Genomic DNA, 22,423 nt, shown 5'->3' with positions numbered 1-22,423 from the left:
ACTTTGAAAGAGTGATTGTTCTTTCTTGGTCGAAGGTGAGACGTAGGAGGGTGAAATCTGGTTTCTTTTAAGGTCAAGTTCCTCTACTAAGGAGTATTGTGGTGCTGAGTTCACATTCCGGGGTTGGTTGCTTTCATTTTCTCGCGTTGAAGGCTGCAGGGGGGAGTTGCTAACACCATGATTTCTAACTACAGGGTTTTCCCTCGCTTGCATTGACAACTCCGTACTCATTTAATGTACTCCATGATTGTGCTCAGCAGAAATTGTCACAATAGTAGAATGGGTTCGACCTCAGGTGAAATTGTTTACATTAATGGACTGAAAAGGAATGAATAGATAAATAAACGTTCAGAAATGTGGCCACACAGAGACTGCAACACTAATGTGATGCAATGAACTGGAAAAAAAAAAGAGAAATTCTTTTTGTCATTATTGATTGATCTTAGACATATTTTGTTTGTGATTAGCGCCTTATTTTTATTTTTATTTTTGTATGTGTTCTGAGTATTTCTAGGTTTAATTAAGTGATTTAATTGATGTTTTTGATTAATTATTTCTGATGATCTTCCTTGAGTATTTTAATTAGTAATTGCTTTGATTAATCTTGTTGTTTTACTTGCACATTTTGGACTTTACATTTAATGTGTCAGTAACGTCACTGTACCAAGGAGTCGTATGAAATATTGTTACATCATGTTATCCTTTAGCCTTATTGCACAGTATGAGTCATGATATTTCAAGAAGTGTCTGTCTGCTAAATTTTGGTAAACCAAAATTTAATTCCTTAGGGGAAAGGAATGTTATGTAGAGAAATTACCTGATAGCGTTATAAAAATTAGTTGAATGATTTTATGATTTATGGAAATCTTAATTTTTATTTGATTATGAATTATTTATTTTAAGGCTTTAATTTTGGGGAAAAACAGATGCTTCTGGAAATATTATTTAGTTTAAATGAATATTATTTATTTTCTTTTATTTGCAAATCTTGTACAAACTTTTATTCATTGTGAAAGAAGCAGGGAAAGGGAGGCAATTTTTGCCAAGTCATGATTTCGCGCGCCTTGTCCTTTAGAATGTTCGAGAAAGAATTTTCATTGTTAGTTGACCTTAAGAGAGGAAAGTACGTGACAGAAAGGTCAAAGGTTGCTACTTGTCTTTCAATGGAAGTCATTCAGGTTTTGGCGATTGAGGGTCCGGTTGTTGGCTAAGTGAAGAAAGGCGCGCATGCGCGATCACCCTTATTTCCGCATTCAGGGGTTGGCAAAACGAAGATTTTGCCATAATTAAGGGGGCGATAAGTGAAGCCATAGTGGGAGCCCGTTTTGTGAAGGAGACGAAGGAAATTCGAGTTGGATTCACGCTTTGACACACTTACTCTCGGACTGACTCGCTGATTTTCGGACTTGCTGGACTTACGGGCTTGCTGGACAAAATGTAATTACGAAGAGAGATGTTTTCCGGCGGGGAGCGGCAAATATGCTCCCCGGCCGCGTTTGGTTAAGAGGCGAGACTCACTTACTCTTGGACTCGCTGACTTTCGGGCTTGCTGGACGTGTGGACGTTGCTCTTGAAAACTGGCTTGAAGGAGATAAATGTAATTGACTACGAGAGATGTTATGCTCCCCGGCCGCGTTTTGGGTTAAGAGGCGACTCTCTCTTGCTGACTGGCGGGTGGAACTTACTTGGGACGTTACTCGTGAAGCTTGCTCTTGGGATGAGTAAGAACAGGCGAGCCGTAATTGCCTAGAAAAAAAAACATTTCTGGCCTGAAGCTGAAAACCCTCTTCCTTGCGGCGTGCTGGTAAAGAGGCGAAATTTGAACGAGTTACCTGCGTGTTGACATAGGACTTTCAGGACCAAGCGGATAGCCGTCCTGGGCAGCAGAGCTCCTGTTTCTGTTCTACAGTGGTAAAATAACGTACCAGTGTCAAGATGAGCCCGGCCGACATCAACGCTTGATAAGATACGAGTCCTCCACTTCAAGATGTCCCCTCAAGATAAGTTTTTATATATATATATTTTTTATGTTTGAACTTTAAATCCTCTCACGAAACGTTAAATTTAACAAAGGCGCTCAAGGTCAGATTCCCTTTCTCTTAACTCGGCGTTTTCACCGGTTAAACTTTCTGATCCTTTACGCGAAAACCTAAGTCTCTCCCAGGTTTTTAAGACTTCATTCGGCAATGCTGATTCTACCAATGGATATAATATCGCGCAATATTTGCCTCTATTTATTCCCAATATCTCCAAGGCTCTTAGATTAGATTCGAGTTCATCGTATAGTTTCCGCAAAGAGTGTGTACCTTGTTTTTGAATAACAAGGGTTAGCAAATCACGAATATAAATCTCCGATAGTAATTCTTTGTTACCAAAACGCGTCTGCAATGCTTCGATTGCGCTCTTGTAACTATCGCCAGTTGGCGGAAAGCTTTTAACTATTTCCTCTGCAGGAGAATTCTTCTCCATAGCCTGTGCTAAATAAGCAAATTTATCATTATTATCTAATGTAGGATCTTTATCAATCTTTTGGAATTGCCCCCAAAATTCTAGCCATTTCTTCACGTTGCCGTCAAAGATAGGCAATTTAATCTTCGGAAAATGTAACATTTTATTCTGAACAAAGGATGGATCAATTAAAGTTACATTCGGGGTTCCAGAAGTAAGATCTTTTACTTTACTTTCCAGAAGTCTCCACCGATCAAAATATAATTCAGATTTATCTATTTCCTTAATAAGTAAAGTCTCATCTGTAATTTCTTTAAACATTAATTCTCGTATTTTATTTCAGTATCAAACAAAACTTTAGCTTTCTCGGCAATAACTTTTATTTTAATTAATTTTTCTTCCTGATTAAATTTAGTTTCTTCATTGTCAAATTCATTACAAGCTTTACTGAATAGTCTTCTATATTGAGTTCGTGCTAACTTTAAAGCTTCCATGATTCAAAAATAAAAAAGTCGCTTACCTTGCAGACAATGTCCTGTCGCTTGATGCCAAATGTTGATTTTTCCGATAATAATCCTATGTGCTATATCTGACTTCGAATCTAAAATTTTCTGAAGAACACAAAAACCTTGTCTAAAACTTAAAGGTTTATTTAACTGGAACTTCAACACTGATGAAAACTTAACATCATAAACGAAAACTTAACATCTTGGGCGGAAAAACTTAAAAGTGCTTTAAAGTAACAGCTATGCCGGCACGGTGAAGAACACTTTCCTTTAAAAGACAGAATCCATCTAGCCCTTTCGGCGTATATCTCCATTCGCTGAATTTAGACATCCGCTCCTACGTGTTTTGGACTTAAACGGCCAGGCTGGAACTGGAATAGGACTGGATCAGGACCGGAACAAGACTGGAACAAGACGGGAACCGGAACAGGACTGGATCCGCAACAAGACGGGAACAGGGCGGGAATCGGAATCTCTCATCCCCTGGCTTCTCCCCGGGCAGGTCTATTCTGACTCGAACTAAAAGGAACTGCGGTGCCACTAAGGAAAGCACCTCCTTTTATTGCCGGCGGTTGCCGTTACTACAGGCGACTATGCAAATATTTAACACAAGGTTGTGTTGTTAATCTCCAGACACAGCGTTAATTCACTTGACGTCTGTTAGGAGTCGGCTACTATTTTATGCTACCCAAAAAAGTAAAGCTCTGTAATTCTTTGTAATTATTTAAATAAACAGAAAGGCACTGCTTGTGCGACAAACGAGCGATATGTCAATAAATACTGTGTATATTTTAAACCTCGGTTAATAAGACGCTAAAGATGGTATGCAACAAAAGCAGAGCTGGCGATAGCAACTAACAGCAAGACGCAGCTGCCAAAGGGGGCTCTCTTCTAAACATTCAAACCCTCAGCTTAAATACACAAACAACTAACATACAATATGATGAGGACTACTGAAAAGAGAAGTTATAGCAAAGGTCTAAATCATAATAACTGGTTAATTGACATAAAATGTCTAGAAAGCCTCCAATTTTTAAGTCCGAACTGAAATCTGAGGCTTTCATGTCTTTGAATGTCTGAAATATGCTCTGAGAAGCCACATCTTTGAATAATTTACAAGTTCAGAAAGCGTATCTGAAGAAACAAACCAAAACATACTTCTTCGCAGCAATATATAAACTCAGACATATATAAAATATTTGTTTGACAACGGAGTAATTATATTACGAAATAAAGCTATTATTATTTACATACAGCAGCTCCCTTTAGGACGAATCAGCATCACATTCTCTTTTTGATTCTCTTCTCTCTTTATTTTAAACGCATTTCTATCTAGTATAAATGCATGATAATGAAGGCAAGATTTTTTAACATATAATTTTAGTGCTAATGAAAAATGCACTGTTTCGTTTTACATAGTTTATGAGCAGTAACGAAAACTTTAAATAGCGGAGCACTGGCATTTTCTTTTCGGGTTAGATTCTGGTGATAGATTGAAACTTTGTTTCAGGTCACCAAGTTTGTATTCGTACAGTTGTGTTGTTTACTATTTATGCATAGGAATAAAATATGTATTGCATATATTTTTGATTGAAGTTGTATGTGCAATATATATTCTCAATGCCACCAGCGGTATCATTTGAAAAATTAGTTTTGTGTGGTTCTATCTTAAAACATCTTGGAATTAAGCATTATTGAAATTGAATCAATTATAAATACGTCTATGTTTAAAAAAGTCATTAAATGTAATATTCTTTATTTCGAACGGGCCAGTATTTTATTCAAATTCTGTAATACTACTTCCAAGATATTTGTAGAAGAAGTATTTTAAAAATGCAAGGTTTTTTGAGATAATATTCGACAGCAAACAAGAAACTTTTCTTGATTCATTCCAGTATGTTGAAGAGGTCTGATTTCAATAAATCTTGAATAGCCCTTTATTCAGTTCAAGACCGCCTTTATTTTTATGTTGAATGTTTGTTGTATTGATGCCTAATGGATAGTGCAGAAAGAATCGTTTAATATAATAACAAGTTAAAGATAAAAATTGTCTTGCTCCAAATTTTTTTTGAGTTTAAAATACCAAATGTAACAAACCAGGGCATGGAAGAACCGTTCTGAGGAATGAAACTCTTTTTGAAAGTTTTCAAGTTGCAGTCTGTGTAAGATGAGTTACCAATTTTCCATTGTATTCACTTTTCTTCATTATAAACGAGGATTTGATTAAAATTTTAAGTATGGTGTGTATTTTACGCATAAAAATGTTTTACTATCACTATTTTGTACTAAAAGATTTTCTTTCAATGATGTTCTACTAATCTAATAAACTGATCAACTATAGGAATTTAGCCAGTTTTAGAAATTATTAAGAAAATTGTACCATATATTAAAGCTATTCAGTTGACAGTTTTCTGCGCCTTATATGGATAAAATGAGATATTTAATTTGTGCGAATATCACAACTCATGATATGTAACTTAACTGAATATTTTAGATCTCTAAATTCTGCTCAAAATTAGCAATCCATGCTAGCCAAATAGTTAATTGAACTAAATGGCAATTTCAAAAGTTAAACAGGAATTTAGAAAGATTTTCTTCAAGGAACTTAATGATGTGAAGCATTTGTAATATAATGCTAGTTACACTCCTACTAGTAAAATATTAGCACATTATTTAAGAAACAAACCTTTTTTTTTAATTTTGGTTTGAATGAATCAGTTAATGTATTTAACATTTTAAAATGTAAATTCTATTAAATATGACCATTAATATAAACTATTATTTTCCTTAACATTTGTAATCTTTTAATTTAATTTGATTTTACATAGAAGAACATTATCTTCCTTCGTTAATACTGTATAAAGAGTTGGAATTAATTAGCCATTAAAAATAATTAAATCTTTTAAAATTATAATGATCAATATAATTTCAAATATTTCTTACTTGAATCCTAGCGACCTGACGTTTCTTTTATGAAAATATGTTTCATTTCATACGCACAAATGAAAACCTTTACGAGAATGGAAAAACAATAACATTTATGAGATCAATTAATCCACAAGCCATTCATTCAATTATCAGAACTTGACTACCTGCTGATAAAGAAAATGTTGAAATTTGCCTTATCAGCATAAAAAGTGCATGAGAAAGATTAACAAATTTCATGCGCTGTCATTGTGAAGCGTAATTCATATGTAATTTTTCCAGAAAATAAAAACACTCTTTCTAAGACTGTTTTTAAATAAATAGGCAAATGAGCTTACGTATTTTATCTCGTATACATAATTTGCTCATTTCAGTCTTTATGAGAAATATTTTTATCTCTCTCAGTTTAACATTTTTTAAAGTGTCATTTTCTTCTATATGTACTTTATAAAAATCTTTTGAAAATAACGCATTATTTGTCCATTAGATTTCCTTTATGACAAAGTGCCCTGATAAGTTTCTACCGATAAGAAATTTAAATGCCATGGATAGCATTACCTCTAGCTTCCGGTTTTGTTTTTGTATGAAAACAAAACTCATCCAGTTTTATCAAAAATAGGTGGCAGATCGCAATATTACTACAGCACAAGAGCTTCGCATATGTTTACAAGTGACCAAACAACCTCGCGAAATCTTAGAAATTTTATGTGAAATTAGTGTCTAAAAAAATGAATTGCAATATTTTTATAGAAGTTCATCAAATGTATTCTGCAAGGCTTGGTTTAATCTTCTGGGAAGATCTGCTGTTACTTGTGAATCAGTAAGACATCAAATGTTACAGAATCCATGGAGAGAAACGAAGTACCGTCATAAATTTAGTTGAGCAACCAAAGAAGACAAAGAAAAGATCTGTTGATCTGTTAATAAAGAGTTTTTAAATTTCAATATTGTTTATTTTTATGAGCACTAGTGACAAAAACTGATAGGTTTCTCTTTCAGAAAAGCAAAAACGGAATGATGCTGTCGCTATTTGTTCTGCAGTTATTTAAATTTATAAGTATTCTACGTATTATTATCTAAGTATTAAATTTAAGAAACATTTTAAAGAAACGAAGTAGTCTACGAAACTATGTTTCTATAAAATGCTTATTTGTATAAATATTGTTACGAATTTTGTATATATGTAAATAATTTTAGTGAACTTATATGTAAATTATGTATCCTTTGTATAATATAACATTAAAGAAGGATGCGAAGCATCGCAAAGAAAAATAGGATTACAGGAGTAAATCCATTTAACATTGAGGTAAATGGCAATCTCGCCAACGAATTTTTGTCGCCAAATTTGACGTTAAACCGCCAAAGGTAGCCTTATTTAGCGAACATTTGGCGATAATTTTGTGCAATTTTTGTGTAACTACGACTGGTCCGCGCCTTAAGTAACTGTAACGTAACTGTGTATTCCTTCCAGCAATTCCAATCACATCTATTTACCAAACACACTCACTATACACATCTGGGAGACACTTTTTATAGTAAATGAACACAACCTTCTCCCCTTTTGAATACACGCATGGATTCAATCATATTTTTAGGAAATTTTCTATTTCTTTCCTTCTTCTTTCTAAAGGTTCTTTTTTTTTTCCTACATTATTTTGGGCCATTTATTTTAATTTTATTTTGTCCCATTTTTTCTTCCTGGACTTTTGAACTCGTATAAAGCGTACGAAGTTCCTTTTTCTCTCCTCTGAAATACGAACCGTTTTCTATATACCTTTCCTTCGCACCTAAGCTTGATTTTTCGCCCATCGGAGCAGAAAGACTTAGCGGGTGCAAAACAACACATCTGTCTATTTTGTTTGTCTGTCTGTCTGTTCGAAATCGACAATATTGGGAATTTGCCGGCTGACGAGGGAAAACTATGTACGACTGGAGAGAACATCAGTTTTTCGTTTACTTCAATGTAACGAGTGATCACAGGCGAGGTTACGCATATGAAAGCTCTTTGCATTGCTTTGTGCTCAAAGTTTTTAGTAGTCTGAAGTAGTAACCACTAAGTAGTAGTATTGTACTCTGACACACTGAGAAGAACTGTATCTGTACCTTTGTGTGAAAAATTGCAGAACTGTAAATTTTTAGCCCAAAGGGGCAATTTGCCCAGACGCTCTATTAATTTCGTTTTGGCATTTTGTGTTGATTCACTATAAACGGCGAATCACTTTTTAAATTATTGCCACCAAATATTAGAGCCCTGTATTATATTTAAAGAAATAAAATAATGAAGAATCTGAATAAATGTATGTATGTTTCTCGCATTGTGATAAAACAACGAGCCATCAAATTTATGGGCATCTGGAAGCCCAAATTTGGTTAGGTTAGGTTATTTAAATACGGCAAAGCCTCGAGGCCCAAATTTGGAATTTGGAATTTCTTTTATTATATACGTCATATTTCGTAAAGCATTTATGAGTTTTTGATTAACAAACTCAACGATTTTAAAGCAAGCAATGGCAACTCTGTCCGAAAAAAAAGAAAAAAAAAAAAATTATCTTCAGCGCGCGAGACTGTGTTTCGGCAACTCAAAAGATATTCTCTTTTAAATATTTTGCGATATTGCTGTTGAATTGAATTTTATGATTTAAGTGCAAAAAACTTGATATTTAATAAATAAAGGTAACACACAAACGTTAAAAAAAAACTCTCCTTTAGTATTTTTTAATTTAAATTTTTCATCTTATTTTATTTGAAAAATAAATTTCATTACACTTTCATCGGTTCTGTATGCATTCAATCCATTATTAACCCGTACGCTTGTAACAATATGAATTTCATATTTGTGGTGTGTGCTATGCAAATATGTGAGAGTTTATTGGATGCAATACAAAAACGACTGTATCTGTCATTTTGAATTTACAGATGTAAAAGACTACTTTATCTTTGCAATGCCAGTCACATTATAGTGTAAAGCAGGGCTGTCAAATTGATGGCCTGCAGTACGTATGTGGCCCTCGAATACGTTTCAATTACGTATTTGTAGCAAATACAGTGTTACAAATTTTAAGATTTTAGTTATTTGAAGTTTTACTGTGTGTGTGTGATATTATGGTAAAGTTTCGAAGGCTGTCTGCCTAAGGGGAGGGATGCCTTCATGGAGGACTTTCTAAGGGAAACTGGCTCGTATATGCGTAACACATGGGGAAATCCACGAAAACGCCCATGCAGCCAACCCGTTCGAGGGATTCGAACCTCGGGCCGAACTACCGATGTTCAGCGACTTTACCGCTCGGCCGCTAGTGGGCCCTTTGAAGTTTGACAAAAAGTAAATAAGCTCACTTACGAAGTTTTGCACTACGAATAATCTCTTTGTTTGGGAATACATTTATATGCGAATACCTTGCACCTATAATCCCTAATGAAGATAGTTTCCAGTAATTTCTCACCGGCCCACCAGCGGCCGAGCGGTAAAGACGCTGAACACTGGTAGTTCGGTCTGTTTTTATTTATTAGAACTATTTTTATGTTTGTATGTGGGTATCGGATATAAAATAAACAAGTTATAACCTCTATAGCAAGTAAATTAAGCTTAATAAATTGACTGCATATGCACCATCATTTCCGTTATTTTAAATATTTTGTTGTTCTACGGATTTGATTTATTAAATTTGAGATACTTTTTCCAATAAAGCCACCATCCTCAGTGGAAAAGCATTTTCATGCGGAACTTGTAAATGTAATAAAAAACACATTCGTGATTTTTAAGCGTTTAAATAAAAATTTAAGCATATAATTCCCTTGTTTCTTTGTCTTGGCATATGAAAAGTTTTAAAGCACTCAGAACATCTTATAAATATCAACGACTGAAAAGCATTACATGCAATGGCCAGCCTTATTGCTCTTCTAAAGGCCTGATTCCAAGCGTTATAGAAGAAAAAATATTATTATTATATCTAATGAATCTTACAAGATATTAATATAGTTGTTACGTGTTTGACCAAAACGTAAGGAATTACATTTATAAGAGTACGGAATTACGTTACGTATCATTATGCAAAATTATTTCCGTAAGATTAAATGAAGCATCAGTCAGTTTTTTTTTCTTTCATTCAAATTACATAAATAAAATATGCACAGTAGAAAGCTGATGAATATGTAAATTCTGATTCTTGCATTTACGCATCACGTAAATAGGAATCATTTTATTAGTTTATCGAGAGGGATTTTAAGAGAAAGTGCCTTGTAGTTATGTTACACATAAAATTTAAAAAGAATTAAAAAAAAAAAAAAAAACCCACGAAAACGACTATGTAACTAATCTATACCTTGGGATTCAAACTCAGATCTAACAAGAACTATTCAACAGTCGTATACGATCATCTGCTGGTAGGCAAAAGCGGCGGGAAAGGAAATAAATACTAAAGACACCTTGCGTTTGCTAACATTTTGAAGATGAAAGAATAATAATTAATAATTTCTTCTAATCTTTAGTATAATTTAAAATTTTTGGACATTCGATGGCGGTCAAAATGGATATTTTCGTTGAAATATGATACATAAAATTTTTCGCGATTACAATACTTCCCTTTTTACTTCGTACAAGGAAAAAAACTGGATTTATATTTATTCCTTCATAATTTTAGTAAAATTATTAGTATTTTATTCTTTACCAATATGATTATGTGCCTATATGGCGTGATTACTTCCAACTGAAAATTTTACACTTCGAACATATATCAAATAAGATTCTTGACCTGTTTTACAAATTTATTCTTATTTGTTCAACAGAAATTAGAAAAAATGAAAATAATTAAATTTTACTACATTGATTAATAAACATCTGACTTAAATACAAAAAATAAAAGCGCTGGTTGGATTACTTAGAATTCCAATACAAATATTAAGGCTATTATTAGCCTAAGTGAAATTAATTGCACACGAGCATCTATCCGAAACGTCATGCATGGTACATTCTTTTAAAAATATTTGATGCATTAAATGTTCTTTATTGATTTCTTAATATGACAAATATATTGAAGCTTTTCATAACAGCTATAAAGTCTGATCAACTGATCTATACACAAATATTTCAGAATCGAAATAAATTCATGTATCATTGCTGTTTAAGATGTGAATGGTGATGAATACCGTTATAGGGTAGCTTCAAAAGCTTGATCTTGGATGACTACGTGACTTATACGTGCATAAAGTCATAGTTTCTGAAATTAACATTTAACTCTAGCTTTAAGGTCCTTTGATTCTCGTAAGCCCAGAACTTCATAATATTCTTTTTAAAGTATTTCTAATAATTCATTCTGTTAATACACAGCCAAATACGAATGTTGCTCATTTGTCTTTTCAGTTGCATGTTTACGTTACATTCCTAGTACATCTCTCTTCCATTTCCTTCATTCTTGTGGCTTCGTTTTCTTCGTACTGAGTAAAAGACATTGTTGGCAGACCCATCATCCAGCTGCAAAGAATAAACAATATTCAGCCATAAATTTAATTAGGATGAAACAGGAAGACAAATGAGAGTTATTAAGCTCTTCGTGGGTTTCCCGCACAAAATGAAGTTGCTTATTAGTGATAGGTAGACAGTGGAGTAACAAAATTCCAAAGTATTTTCGAAAGATTGCTCAACTAAATATCTCTTGAACAATTGATCGATTTGTAAGCTCTATTTTAAAAAATGAATTAAAAATATAAGTTGATATCATATATCATAATTATGGTTATGTGGTAACGTTTAATAAAACTATACTGAATTTTTTTTTCATGAGCCCTTTATGAAAAAGTTCCGATCAGTAAGGTGTTTTTTATATAGGTACAGATCTTTTAGAAAAGTGCGGTCTTCAATATGCAGATTTCTTCAGAAAAATTTGCCAAATTACATGGTTCAAAATCCTATACGATAGCAGAAAGTTTTGAAGAGAATCATTTATTAAAGGAGGATACACAAATTGAATCTCGTTAAGCACAAATTTTTAATTTAATTTTTTTTCTGATAGTAATAATTTGAGATAGATAATTTTCAATCAATTCTTTTCTGGAATAAAACGCTTTTTTTTAAATTCGTATCATGTGTACTTGTCTTTAATATTATTTTTATACTGTAGATCAAAACTTAAATTGTCTTATTTAGTAATTTTGAGAAGAAAGTGTTTTCCCCCTCTAAATCCTTATATTGTCATTTCATGCGTCCATGTTCTTATAAAAATTTAAATTGCCAAAAATTAACCAAAATTTAGCAAATGATCAATATTGTCGTAGCCGAAAAGCCTACACTATTTGATTCATTTTTTTAAACCTGAACATAACGTCAACGACTAACCTTACAAGAGTTAATTAATTGTGAATTTTTTATTAAATGATGTGAATTTTATTTATATTTAGATTCGCCGCAGCAAAACACGTGAATATCTGCCTTGTGTGGTGTAAGGACCCTTTTCATGGATGATTGCATGGGGTAAACAGAGACTAATTATATCTACTATGCAAATTACATGTAAATTCTCCCAATAACCGACCAGCGATGGAATTTTGAAAGACATTATTATAATCTAACTTTTGCTGTTTTAATACATTCTGCTGCTTATGAATTTTAACACTGGCTCTTTGGGAGAATAAAATGAGATTGAGCAGAATATATGTCAGGAATAATTGCATAATTTAACTCAGCAGTTATATTAGATGTGTTAAAAAAAAAAAAAAAAAAAAAAAAAAAAAAAAAAAAAAGGGAGAATTAGTTTCATACATTGATGCTTGATAATTTCTGGACCATTTCTATTCACGAATTCTAACACATTTATTAACATTTGACATTATTTACAAATTAATTAATCTAAGCCAGGAAAATGTATTTCTTCGCGAAAATGAATTAAAAAAGCAGCAAGTCTCTTCAAAAACTGATGTATTTAAAATTATTTAAAACGCAGAATCAAAATACGAAAAATATATTTCTTTATTTAACAGATACATGTTAATGGAAGTAAATTTCTATTTATTCGAAGAAAATAAGAATTTTATTTTCCTTAAGGCCTGAAAAATGTGTTATTTTACTAGATTTATCCTGGAAGTGATTACAATTTTAACTAAATAAAAGCAAGAGGAGTTTTGATGAAAGATTTATGAGATAATGTTAATAATATCAAAGTGCAGAAAATTAATTTCAGCAGATTTTCACTTAAGTAAAGACGTAAAATTTGCCTAGTTTGAACGAAATACTAGGGTCAGTCATGAGTGCTAACGGCGAGAACGCAAGAGGTTTAGTTTATTTTCTTAAAACGCTCTTAATTTTCAATATATTTCTCTTTTAGATTAATCTGGAGTTTCTGTAATCTCTACGATTGTGTTCACTGGTTTAACTATGCAATTGGTACATCAGATTTGTAACAAAATGAAGGACACTTCGTCAATAGTTTCCAAACTTTAACTTTGTACATATTCCTAGCACCCACTCCTGGTAACCTGGGCATTTTCCCCAGGTCACCAGGTCCCAAATCAGAACACAGTCTTATCCAACATTGAAATACCCATTATATTGAATCAGAAATAATAATACTAGGAGTGTTAAATGAGTACAAATTTTGAAAAATTATATCATTCAATAAAAGTCATAATTGTTGGTAGCGGTAAAACTGTTGTTCACAGCGCAACCTATCAAATCTTTCAATCAAAGCAGGAACAGCTCTGCCTTCACTTTCTTTGCAAGATTTTCTCATGCTTGTATTTTTTTTTAGTCCAAAAGCGACTATTACTCTCAAAATGGTATTTTGTTCTCGTTCATTATAAACGGCGTGCCATTTTTCAAATTGTTGCCACCAAATTATATCGCCCTTAATTATTTTTAAGGAAATTAAATAACCTTAAATAATATTTAAGATTCTGTTGAATTTTAAGAATATTTAAGAAAATGTTTATACATTTTGAATAACGTAGTCCTATACCCAAACATGTTCCCCCAAAAGCCCGAGTTTTGAATTTCGAATTTGTTTTATTATTTATTTCATATTTCTTAAAACTTCAGTGAATTTTTCATTAACAAACTCAACGATTTGAAAACGAGTATTGGGAACACTGTTCGAAATAAAACATTTTTCTCCAGCGCGCGAAACTGCTGTCATTCGAAAAAATGTGAGATATTTATCTTTCAGTTTTAATTAACAAAATCGAATGAAAACAATGTATTGCCGCGGCCGTAAATAAAATACTTATATCTTCCATCCGCTAGCACGTTGCCATTCGGTAAAGCCTAAGATACTTTAAAATGTAATTTGGAATGCTATTGAGTAAAACACAGTTCTTAAAAATATTCTTTTACTTAAATGTGATTGATTTAAATAAACATGAATTAAAATCATGAGATATCTAATTAGAAAAATTCAATATTTTTATGAAATTAAGCTAGCTGGACTCATCATTATCTGATTTTTCATTTTTATGATACCTATTTCATGCTGCTAGTTCTCACAGAAATAATATAGCGAATATAAAAATATGTATCGCAAACTTTATCGGGAATTCCAAATATATGCTGTTTTTAAATATTTTGTGATTTTACCATTGAATGTTATATGGCGTAAATAAGAGGAACGTGATATTTAATAAACAGGGTTACTACATGAAAAGTCACTAATAAAAGACAAAAAAAATTTTAACCATCTTACTCAGAAAACTGAATATTTATATGATTAACTGAGAAAAGACTGAAAAAATATAAGAATGTATACCAACACTTAACACAGCATCGGGAATCCTAAGCATAATGTTGCCATGTAGCTTCTAAAGATTTTGTAATTTTTTTGCTGAGCTGTATGTGACGTAAGTGCGAAGAAAATTACGATTAATAAGGAAGCTAAAAAGACAAAAATAAAAGAAGCAAGTTAACAGGAGTGAGTGCAAGAGCAGACTGTAAGCTGCAAACTCGTAGAGGGTAAAAAATTTAACAAAGCCTTTCGGGCGACCGTCAAAGTCTGAAACCTTTCAGATTTTTTCCAATTATTTTTTTTTACTTTTAATTAATTTCTTAAGTTCATCGATTGCTTAAAATTAATTCTTTTGCATTCATTTCTTTGCAAACAGAATTCACAATTGCTGAGTTTAACTACTTTGCAGCGGATATTCATATTTTACAGGTGCCCAGAAATCCGTTTTTTCCAATGCAGCAGTATTTATTTAAGTAAAGCGAAATACATAATGGTTTATAGAGTTTATTTAAAATTAAATATGATTAAAATTTAAGGATGCTGTGGCTTTGCAATGCACCGGTGTTAACAGTTATATAAAAGCATAAGATTATTCGGAAATCAATGAATAACAGTCAATCACGTTTTGAAGTAACAAGGTAAGAATATCTCATCGCAATTACCTTTTGGATTAGTTTGAAGAAACAAACAAAATGCACATTAGTTTTATTGCATTAAATATAATAAAATATTTGTTTTAAATTTTTTTAATATCCGGTTTAAAGATCTCCTTATTTAAAAAATATTTGTGTTTTTAAACTATTGTATTATTTGATTTCAAGATAAATCTTCTGCTTTGCTAAATTAAAAAATTAACTTTACGTAAAAAACGTTGCCTGAAAGAAAACGCTTGTTTAGTTCAATTTTAAATAATATGTGTTTATGTGTGTCTTGTTTTTAACTTTTCATCAGCAGCGTAACGTCTCTCATGTTTAGCTAACCAGTTATTATGATATTAATCTTTACTCTAAATTCTTCCCCGTATTCCTCAACAGGATGCTAATTGACTGTATTTTAAACTAAGGGTTTTGAATCTTAGAAGGGGAGAACTTCAGGTAATCTAGTCTGCTGTTAGGTTTTTGCCAGCAGTACGTACTTAAATATGATATTTCAAACTTGGCATTCTCGCCAGCCCGATGGTTTAAACTTACGTGCCGGTAAAACAATTAAACCAGATTATTTTTTATTGTGTTGAATATGTAGCCTTCGACTCCATTACACGTGCTCGAATTTAATTGACTGTCATTGCTACATTTACACAGCCACGAGTAATGGCTCGTCTGTAGGTCAAGTTTTGCCCTAGTGTTAAATTTTCGACTAAAAGGTTATTTCAAACCTTCTTTAGTACTTTGTTTTTAAGACGTAGGGATAGCTCACCATCTTGCCTAGTAGAGTTTGCAGGACTTAACTTTCATTCCTTGACACAATCTCAAGCAACATAAAAAATCTCATATATTTTAATTACTTTATTCATATTCTTATTTATGTAGATAGATAGTATATAGATAAATAGATAGAGAGATAGACTAACTGTAAAACATATGCCGGAAATAGTGTAGAAGAATCAATCTCTTTAATACACACACTAGTAAAGCATTATGCCATGAAAATGAATTTATTTATGAAACGATGATGGCATCTGGTTCTTAATATTTTCACAAAGTAATTGTATACAAACCTGATTTTAAACAGAAAAGCTCTTTGGGAAATATAATCAATCAATAATGAGAAACAAGTAAATCATGTCTAAAAAAACTTATATGTAATTCTGTAATCATGTAATAAAAACCGATAGTAAAAATAATAATACACACAACAGATCGGGAATGATATTAGAGAACAAATAAACATAAACATGGTGGAATAAAAGCAAATTAGACTTTCTCCCTTCTTTCCGCATGCCCTCTTGGTGTAATTGGAAGCTTATTCGATGAGTATTCCAGAGGTCTAAGGTTCGAGCCCTGGCGAGGGCATTGCACATATTTCACGCCTCCATCATTAAAAATCCTAATGACTCTACAAGTGGCGTCCGAACTAAAACGTGGTGGACAACAATTCGTCACTGCCAGGATTTGGCAATTGGGTTCCCTCATCCCCAGTCGCCCTTTAAAAGGGAGTGTATATAAGGTATTTTCTTCCTCCTTTCCGCATGCCTTTGTGGTGTAATTGGAAGCATACTCAACGTGTATTCGAGAGGTCCAGGGTTCGAGTTCAGGAGAGGGCACTGCACATTTTCCCCGTCTCCTGCTTCAAATAACCTAATGACTCTACAAGGTTAGTTATACATATATATATTAATTTGGAATATTTGAAAATTAACTTTCAGATACCAAGATATGTACCAATAAGAATAAATAGAATATATATACTTACATAAAAATTAGAGCAGAAGGTATGAGGAACACGGCTGCAATCGCGTATGGTAAACCTGGGTAGAAAGAAGCCGACCAGTTGTAGAGTTGCAACATGCAGGTAGTTCCAAGGACAGGAGTTAATGCCTCACATGTGGCCAAAAGCGAAAATACACGTCCTGCGAGAAAACAAATATAAGTTATTTCCTAAGCTAATGTCTTTCATAGATCGGAAGTAGATTTACAAACTTTTTCTAGTAACCGCGAAATTAAGTACTTATGTGGTAATGAGAAATATTTAGAAACTCGCAAAAAAGAGCTAATGGTTGCAAAATTTGGCACTATAACTCAAATGAATCGCATTGCAACCATGAACCTTATAGATAGACTAACCCAATGGGCAGGGCGCGCGTCACCGACATGTTTGCAAGAAAGAGTAGGGACGATCTGGTTTACTTTAATACTGAAACCTATGGCGTTTGTATCACATAACTGTTTTTAATTATTTAATGTGATACGTTGTATAGTGATGAGATTATAAAAGCCACAGTTGTTTCCAAATAGGATTTAATATATCTCATTAAAGCACTTTTTACTGCATTTCGCGCATTGTTTTCAGGCGTAATTCTTGTACAAACATCTTTACTTTGGTAAAACGGTAAAAATTCTAAGCACAAAATTTATGAACTTAATTTTGCATAAAAATAAAGTAAAATTAAATAAGATTGATAGTACGTGATGCTTTATAAGATAAAATTAAACAAGATCTGATAATTTTTTTAAAAAATTTAATGAACATTTTCAGGCAGTGATTTTCAAAACTATAACAACATTACAAAACGATGACTTATTTGATTATATCATCATTAAATTACTAACATTAAAGTGAATTATTTATTTTAGTAATTTATAAAATTCGGAGCATAAAATTTTCTGAGTGTAATGAAGGAAAAAAAATAAAATAAAATCTAGAAGCACTCAGATTTTATATTAAACCCAAAAGGAACCTTTTTTTTAACGTTTTGTGTGTTACCTATATTTATTGAATATCATGTTCTACGCCCGTAAACCACATACATTTGAAAACAGCATACCTTTAGAATTTCTGCACTGAAAAAAAAAAATGTTATTTTCCGTACAGTGTTACCATTGCTCGCTTTGAATTCGTTGAGTTTGGTAATCAAAAGTTCGTTAATGTTTTACAAAATATGAAATAGATTAAAACAAATTCGAAATTCGGCCGTCCAGATGTCCATGTTCGGGTGGAGGATTACATTATTCAAAATTTGATGGTACCGTCGTTTTTGTCACAGTGCCAGAAACATACATGTATTCATGCAGATTCTTCATTATTTAATTTCTTTAAATATAATACAGGGCGATAATATTTGGTAACAACAATTTGTAAGGAGACACGGACATTTATAGTGAAACAGCGCAAAATGCCGCTTTGAGCTAATAAATTTTATGCAGAACTAAAAATAAACTTAAAAAATAATAACTAAAAAGCACTTGATTTTTTCTCAAGTTAAGTCCGGCTGTAGTGGAATCTGGAACAGGTTTATGAGATCTACCAAACAATGAAGGTGATGTTGTTAATTTGTTACAAGTGCATATTATATTGCCGAGTAAACTGTCAATGTTTCAATCTGAATGAAATGAAGTTTTATTCGACTCAGTCGAAGAGTACATAGCTAAATCCAAAAGATATGGAATCGGTTGGAATGCGAGTTGGCAACTGGCTTGCAGGAAATAGAGTGTTATTTATTGCTGACACCATATTCATCTATTGCTAAAATTTTGTGATGGAATTCAACATGGCTGATTCTACCGTTATAGATTGGAATACATATTTCCGAGAAATGTGCGTCTACATGATGCAGAGTTGTGAAAATTAGAAAATAAAAAACAGGTGGGGAGCCTTAATAGTAGAAATTGATGAAAGCCTGTTCTTCCGCCTCAATGTGTTTTCGGTGGTATTTATCATCAAATAAAAAAAATCTTTCTTATTAAAGTGTGCGACCAAAAAGCCACGCGTCTGTTAAATATAATCAAAGAAAATATTTAAAAAAAGGAACGACCAATTCATTCCAATTTATTTCGAATCCTAGGCTATCCACCTCAAGTATTATACGACCGAGTCCTATTATGTATGTTTACTCCTAGTGGCTGCTTGGGGAGGTGAGCTGGCAGAGTTATGCACCAGGCGCTAGGTGAGAGATGCCTGTGTAGGCCCCCTTTATTAACATCCAAGGTTGCTTTAGATAAGTGTGGACGTGGCGCTATACCAATTAACCACCATGGTAGAAAGATGGTGCCCACGTCCTCCATCTCTCACTCACTCCTGGGCTCTCTATAAAACAGAAGAATTCCAAAAAATTGGCTTCGATATATTCAAAGTGAACCACAAATTCAATTTTGTTGATCCACATTCCGAGTTCATATGCAAAATATCGAATGGGTATGGTGTTCTTCAAAATGGCGGAGGGAAAAATATAGGGTTACAACAAAACATGACTGGAAATTGTATTTAGAAATCACTGGATATCGTATTTTCCGCCGCCATATTTCGAGTTCATATGGCAGCAGAAAATTGTGGCTCAGAATAAAAAAAACCCTTCAAAGTCATTTCAGAAGCGATTGCCAAACATTTTTCACCCGAAACAAAGACAAACTAATTGTATCACGTTACCGCCAATGTTAGACACATAAGTACAAAAAAAAAAAAAAAAAAAAAAAAAAAAAAGTGATGGAAAATATTCAATCCAAAATTAACTGTTTAATTTTCTACAGATCTCCTTTCCGATGTCGTGCATCTATTGTTATGCTACTTAAAATTCTACATGTCATCGTAAAACTCTATTGCCAAATTGCACTGTCATTCCTTTTTGACATTCCCCAGACTTTTCTAAAATCCTTCAAAATGATATTTAGGGTACTAATGTAGCTAACAAGTGCTAAATAGGACGAATAAAATGGTGCTTAAGTTAGAATTTCATATAAGTTTTGATGTAAATATAAATTATAATTTATTCTAGAAATGTATACAAAAAAGAAAGGAAGTATTCGAAAATGTATACAAAAAAGAAAGGAAACAAAAATTTTGATACGTTACCCAATTCCATTCGATTGACTAATTTCGATATTCTTGACCGAACAGCGATATTTCCACAAGCAATCAGCATGCCACCAAACCATGCTGTAGAAGAAATAAATAATTTTTTTTTAAATTCTAATTCTTCGGAAAACTAAAGAAAGAAAACTTTACAAATCATCTGGTTGCTGTCTGAAGTAATATTTATTACTGTATTATAAAAGCAGCAGGGACAGTCATACCATTCGTGAGATCGCTACCTCCTTTATATTTATCACATTATTCTGTAAAATACATAACTGTATGCTTTCTTAAATAATTCAGAAATCCTTTTTAACGCCTAAGCGCTATAAACATAATAACAAATATTGCATTAATTAGTTAATAAACGATACATTACAGGTGAAAGCAGGCACCTGTGCATTTTCGTAGGGATATTAGGTACCGTTGGGTCTTCCTAACTGTTAAGTTTCCACCTACGTTTGAGGTAGAACACCCCGTGGGCTGAGCAAGTGTCTCTAACGGGGGCTCTCGAGTGTTTGTGCATTTTCAGTTCCCCTTGCCACACAGACACTGGACGATTATAAACAGCCATGCCATCTCCTGGCGTCGAATAAAAGTTAGCGTCACTAACCACTAAACCGTCTAAGCGGCAAAGGCACACTGCAAGGACAGATAGAAGCTAGGCCAATGCCTCTATAGTATTACAGATGACTGAGGTAATGCTGAACATAGATAACTGTTAACACAATGACTGTCACAGCAAAATCGGGTAAAATACTCTGTAGTACTAATTTTCAATTCTAGTGTTTGTTTTTTCTTTTTTTTTAGGGGGGGGTCCCATTTATCCTAAATTTTTTCAGTTCCTTGTTTTACTTCCACATAAATAATTACTTAAACGTTACTGCAGCAAAATATATTATTATGAATCTCTTATTTATTGAAATTATTATTGTAGTACTGCATTGTTTTTTCTTAATTTAAGTATGGCTTCCTGTCCAAGGATTGTACTGCTCGGGACGTGCAGTCTCTGGGAACTGGGCGATATTACGAATATTGGATATACGTAATTAATTTGACTCAAATTCTAAGCAAAACTGCCTTTTTTTTTTTTTTTTTTTTTTTTTTTTAGTCCAAAGGGATTTGAATCCCGAAGTAGTATTAGTTTCGTTTTGGCATTTTGCGTCGGACTCATAAATGTCGGTTCACTTTTCAAACTGTTGCCACAAAATGTTAGAGTCCTGCATTATATTTGAAGAAATTAAATAATGAAAAATCTGCATAAATGTATGTATATTTCTCGTATTGTGATAAAACAACGGTACATAGAGTCATCGAATTTTGAATAACGTAATCCTCCAACGAATATGAGCATGTGGAAGACCAAATTTGAAATTTGAAATTTGTTTTATGATCGATTTCCTATTTTTTAAAACTTTGACGAATTTTTGATTAACAAACTCAAGGATTTCAAAGCGAGCAATGGCAACGTTGTGCAGAAAAAACATTTTTATCTCCAGCGCGAGAGTCTTTGTATCGGAAATTCAAAAGATATGCTCGTTTTAAAACTATTTTGCGATATTGCTGTTGCACTGGATCTTATGGTTTAAGTGCGAGGAACATGATATTTAATAAAGAAAGGTAACACACAAAATGTTAAAAAAACGCCCCTTTGGACGTAATTTAAAATCTGAAACATTTCAGATTTTTAGTCCAAAGGGATTTGAATCCCGAAGGACTATTAGTTTCGTTTTGGCATTTTGCGTCGGACTTATAAATGTCGGTTCACTTTTCAAACTGTTGCCACAAAATGTTAGAGTCCTGCATTGTATTTGAAAAAATTAAATAATGAAAAATCTGCATAAATGTATGTATATTTCTCGTATTGTGATAAAACAACGGTACATAGAGTCATCGAATTTTGAATAACGTAATCCTCCAACGAATATGAGCATGTGGAAGACCAAATTTGAAATTTGAAATTTGTTTTATGATCGATTTCCTATTTTTTAAAACTTTGACGAATTTTTGATTAACAAACTCAAGGATTTCAAAGCGAGCAATGGCAACGTTGTGCAGAAAAAACATTTTTATCTCCAGCGCGTGAGTCTCTGTATCGGAAATTCTAAAGATATGCTCGTTTTAAAACTATTTTGCGATATTGCTGTTGCACTGGATCTTATGGTTTAAGTGCGAGGAACATGATATTTAATAAAGAAAGGTAACACACAAAATGTTAAAAAACGCCCCTTTGGACGTAATTTAAAATCTGAAACATTTCGGATTTTTTTTTTTTTTTTTTTTTTTTTTTTTTTTTTTTTGTATAATGCAACTTGAAATGCCTCAAGAGATAAAGCT

General features: G+C 32.7%; 2 protein-coding genes across 4 annotated transcripts in view; both read right to left on the bottom strand.

The window, feature by feature from the left end:
- The window catches only part of LOC118180012 (putative peptidoglycan muropeptide transporter SLC46), a 72,415-nt gene extending 66,363 nt beyond the window's left edge, over positions 1-6,052 (bottom strand). The window contains exon 1 of the mRNA XM_085825405.1: positions 5,898-6,052. The gene's annotated coding sequence lies outside the window, so the exon portion shown is untranslated. The remainder of the gene's footprint in view (positions 1-5,897) is intronic.
- Positions 6,053-10,627: 4,575 nt separating this feature from the next.
- LOC118187445 (putative peptidoglycan muropeptide transporter SLC46) overlaps positions 10,628-22,423 on the bottom strand; it is a 42,895-nt gene continuing 31,099 nt past the window's right edge. For 2 of the 3 annotated variants that reach the window (XM_035357668.2, XM_035357670.2), the window contains 3 exons: positions 20,087-20,170; positions 16,994-17,150; positions 10,628-11,346 (listed from right to left, as the gene is read on the bottom strand). In XM_035357668.2, the coding sequence (XP_035213559.1) occupies positions 11,244-11,346; positions 16,994-17,150; positions 20,087-20,170 (344 nt within the window). In that variant the 3' untranslated portion in view covers positions 10,628-11,243. The remainder of the gene's footprint in view (positions 11,347-16,993; positions 17,151-20,086; positions 20,171-22,423) is intronic. The other variant, XM_085825404.1, reaches the window with a different exon arrangement.

The sequence above is a fragment of the Stegodyphus dumicola genome, chromosome 10 (assembly GCF_044657685.1).
Source record: "Stegodyphus dumicola isolate Sdum_Otavi_A_Nest chromosome 10, ASM4465768v1".
Lineage (NCBI taxonomy): Eukaryota > Metazoa > Arthropoda > Arachnida > Araneae > Eresidae > Stegodyphus > Stegodyphus dumicola.
This window is presented reverse-complemented; position numbering and strand designations above follow the sequence as displayed.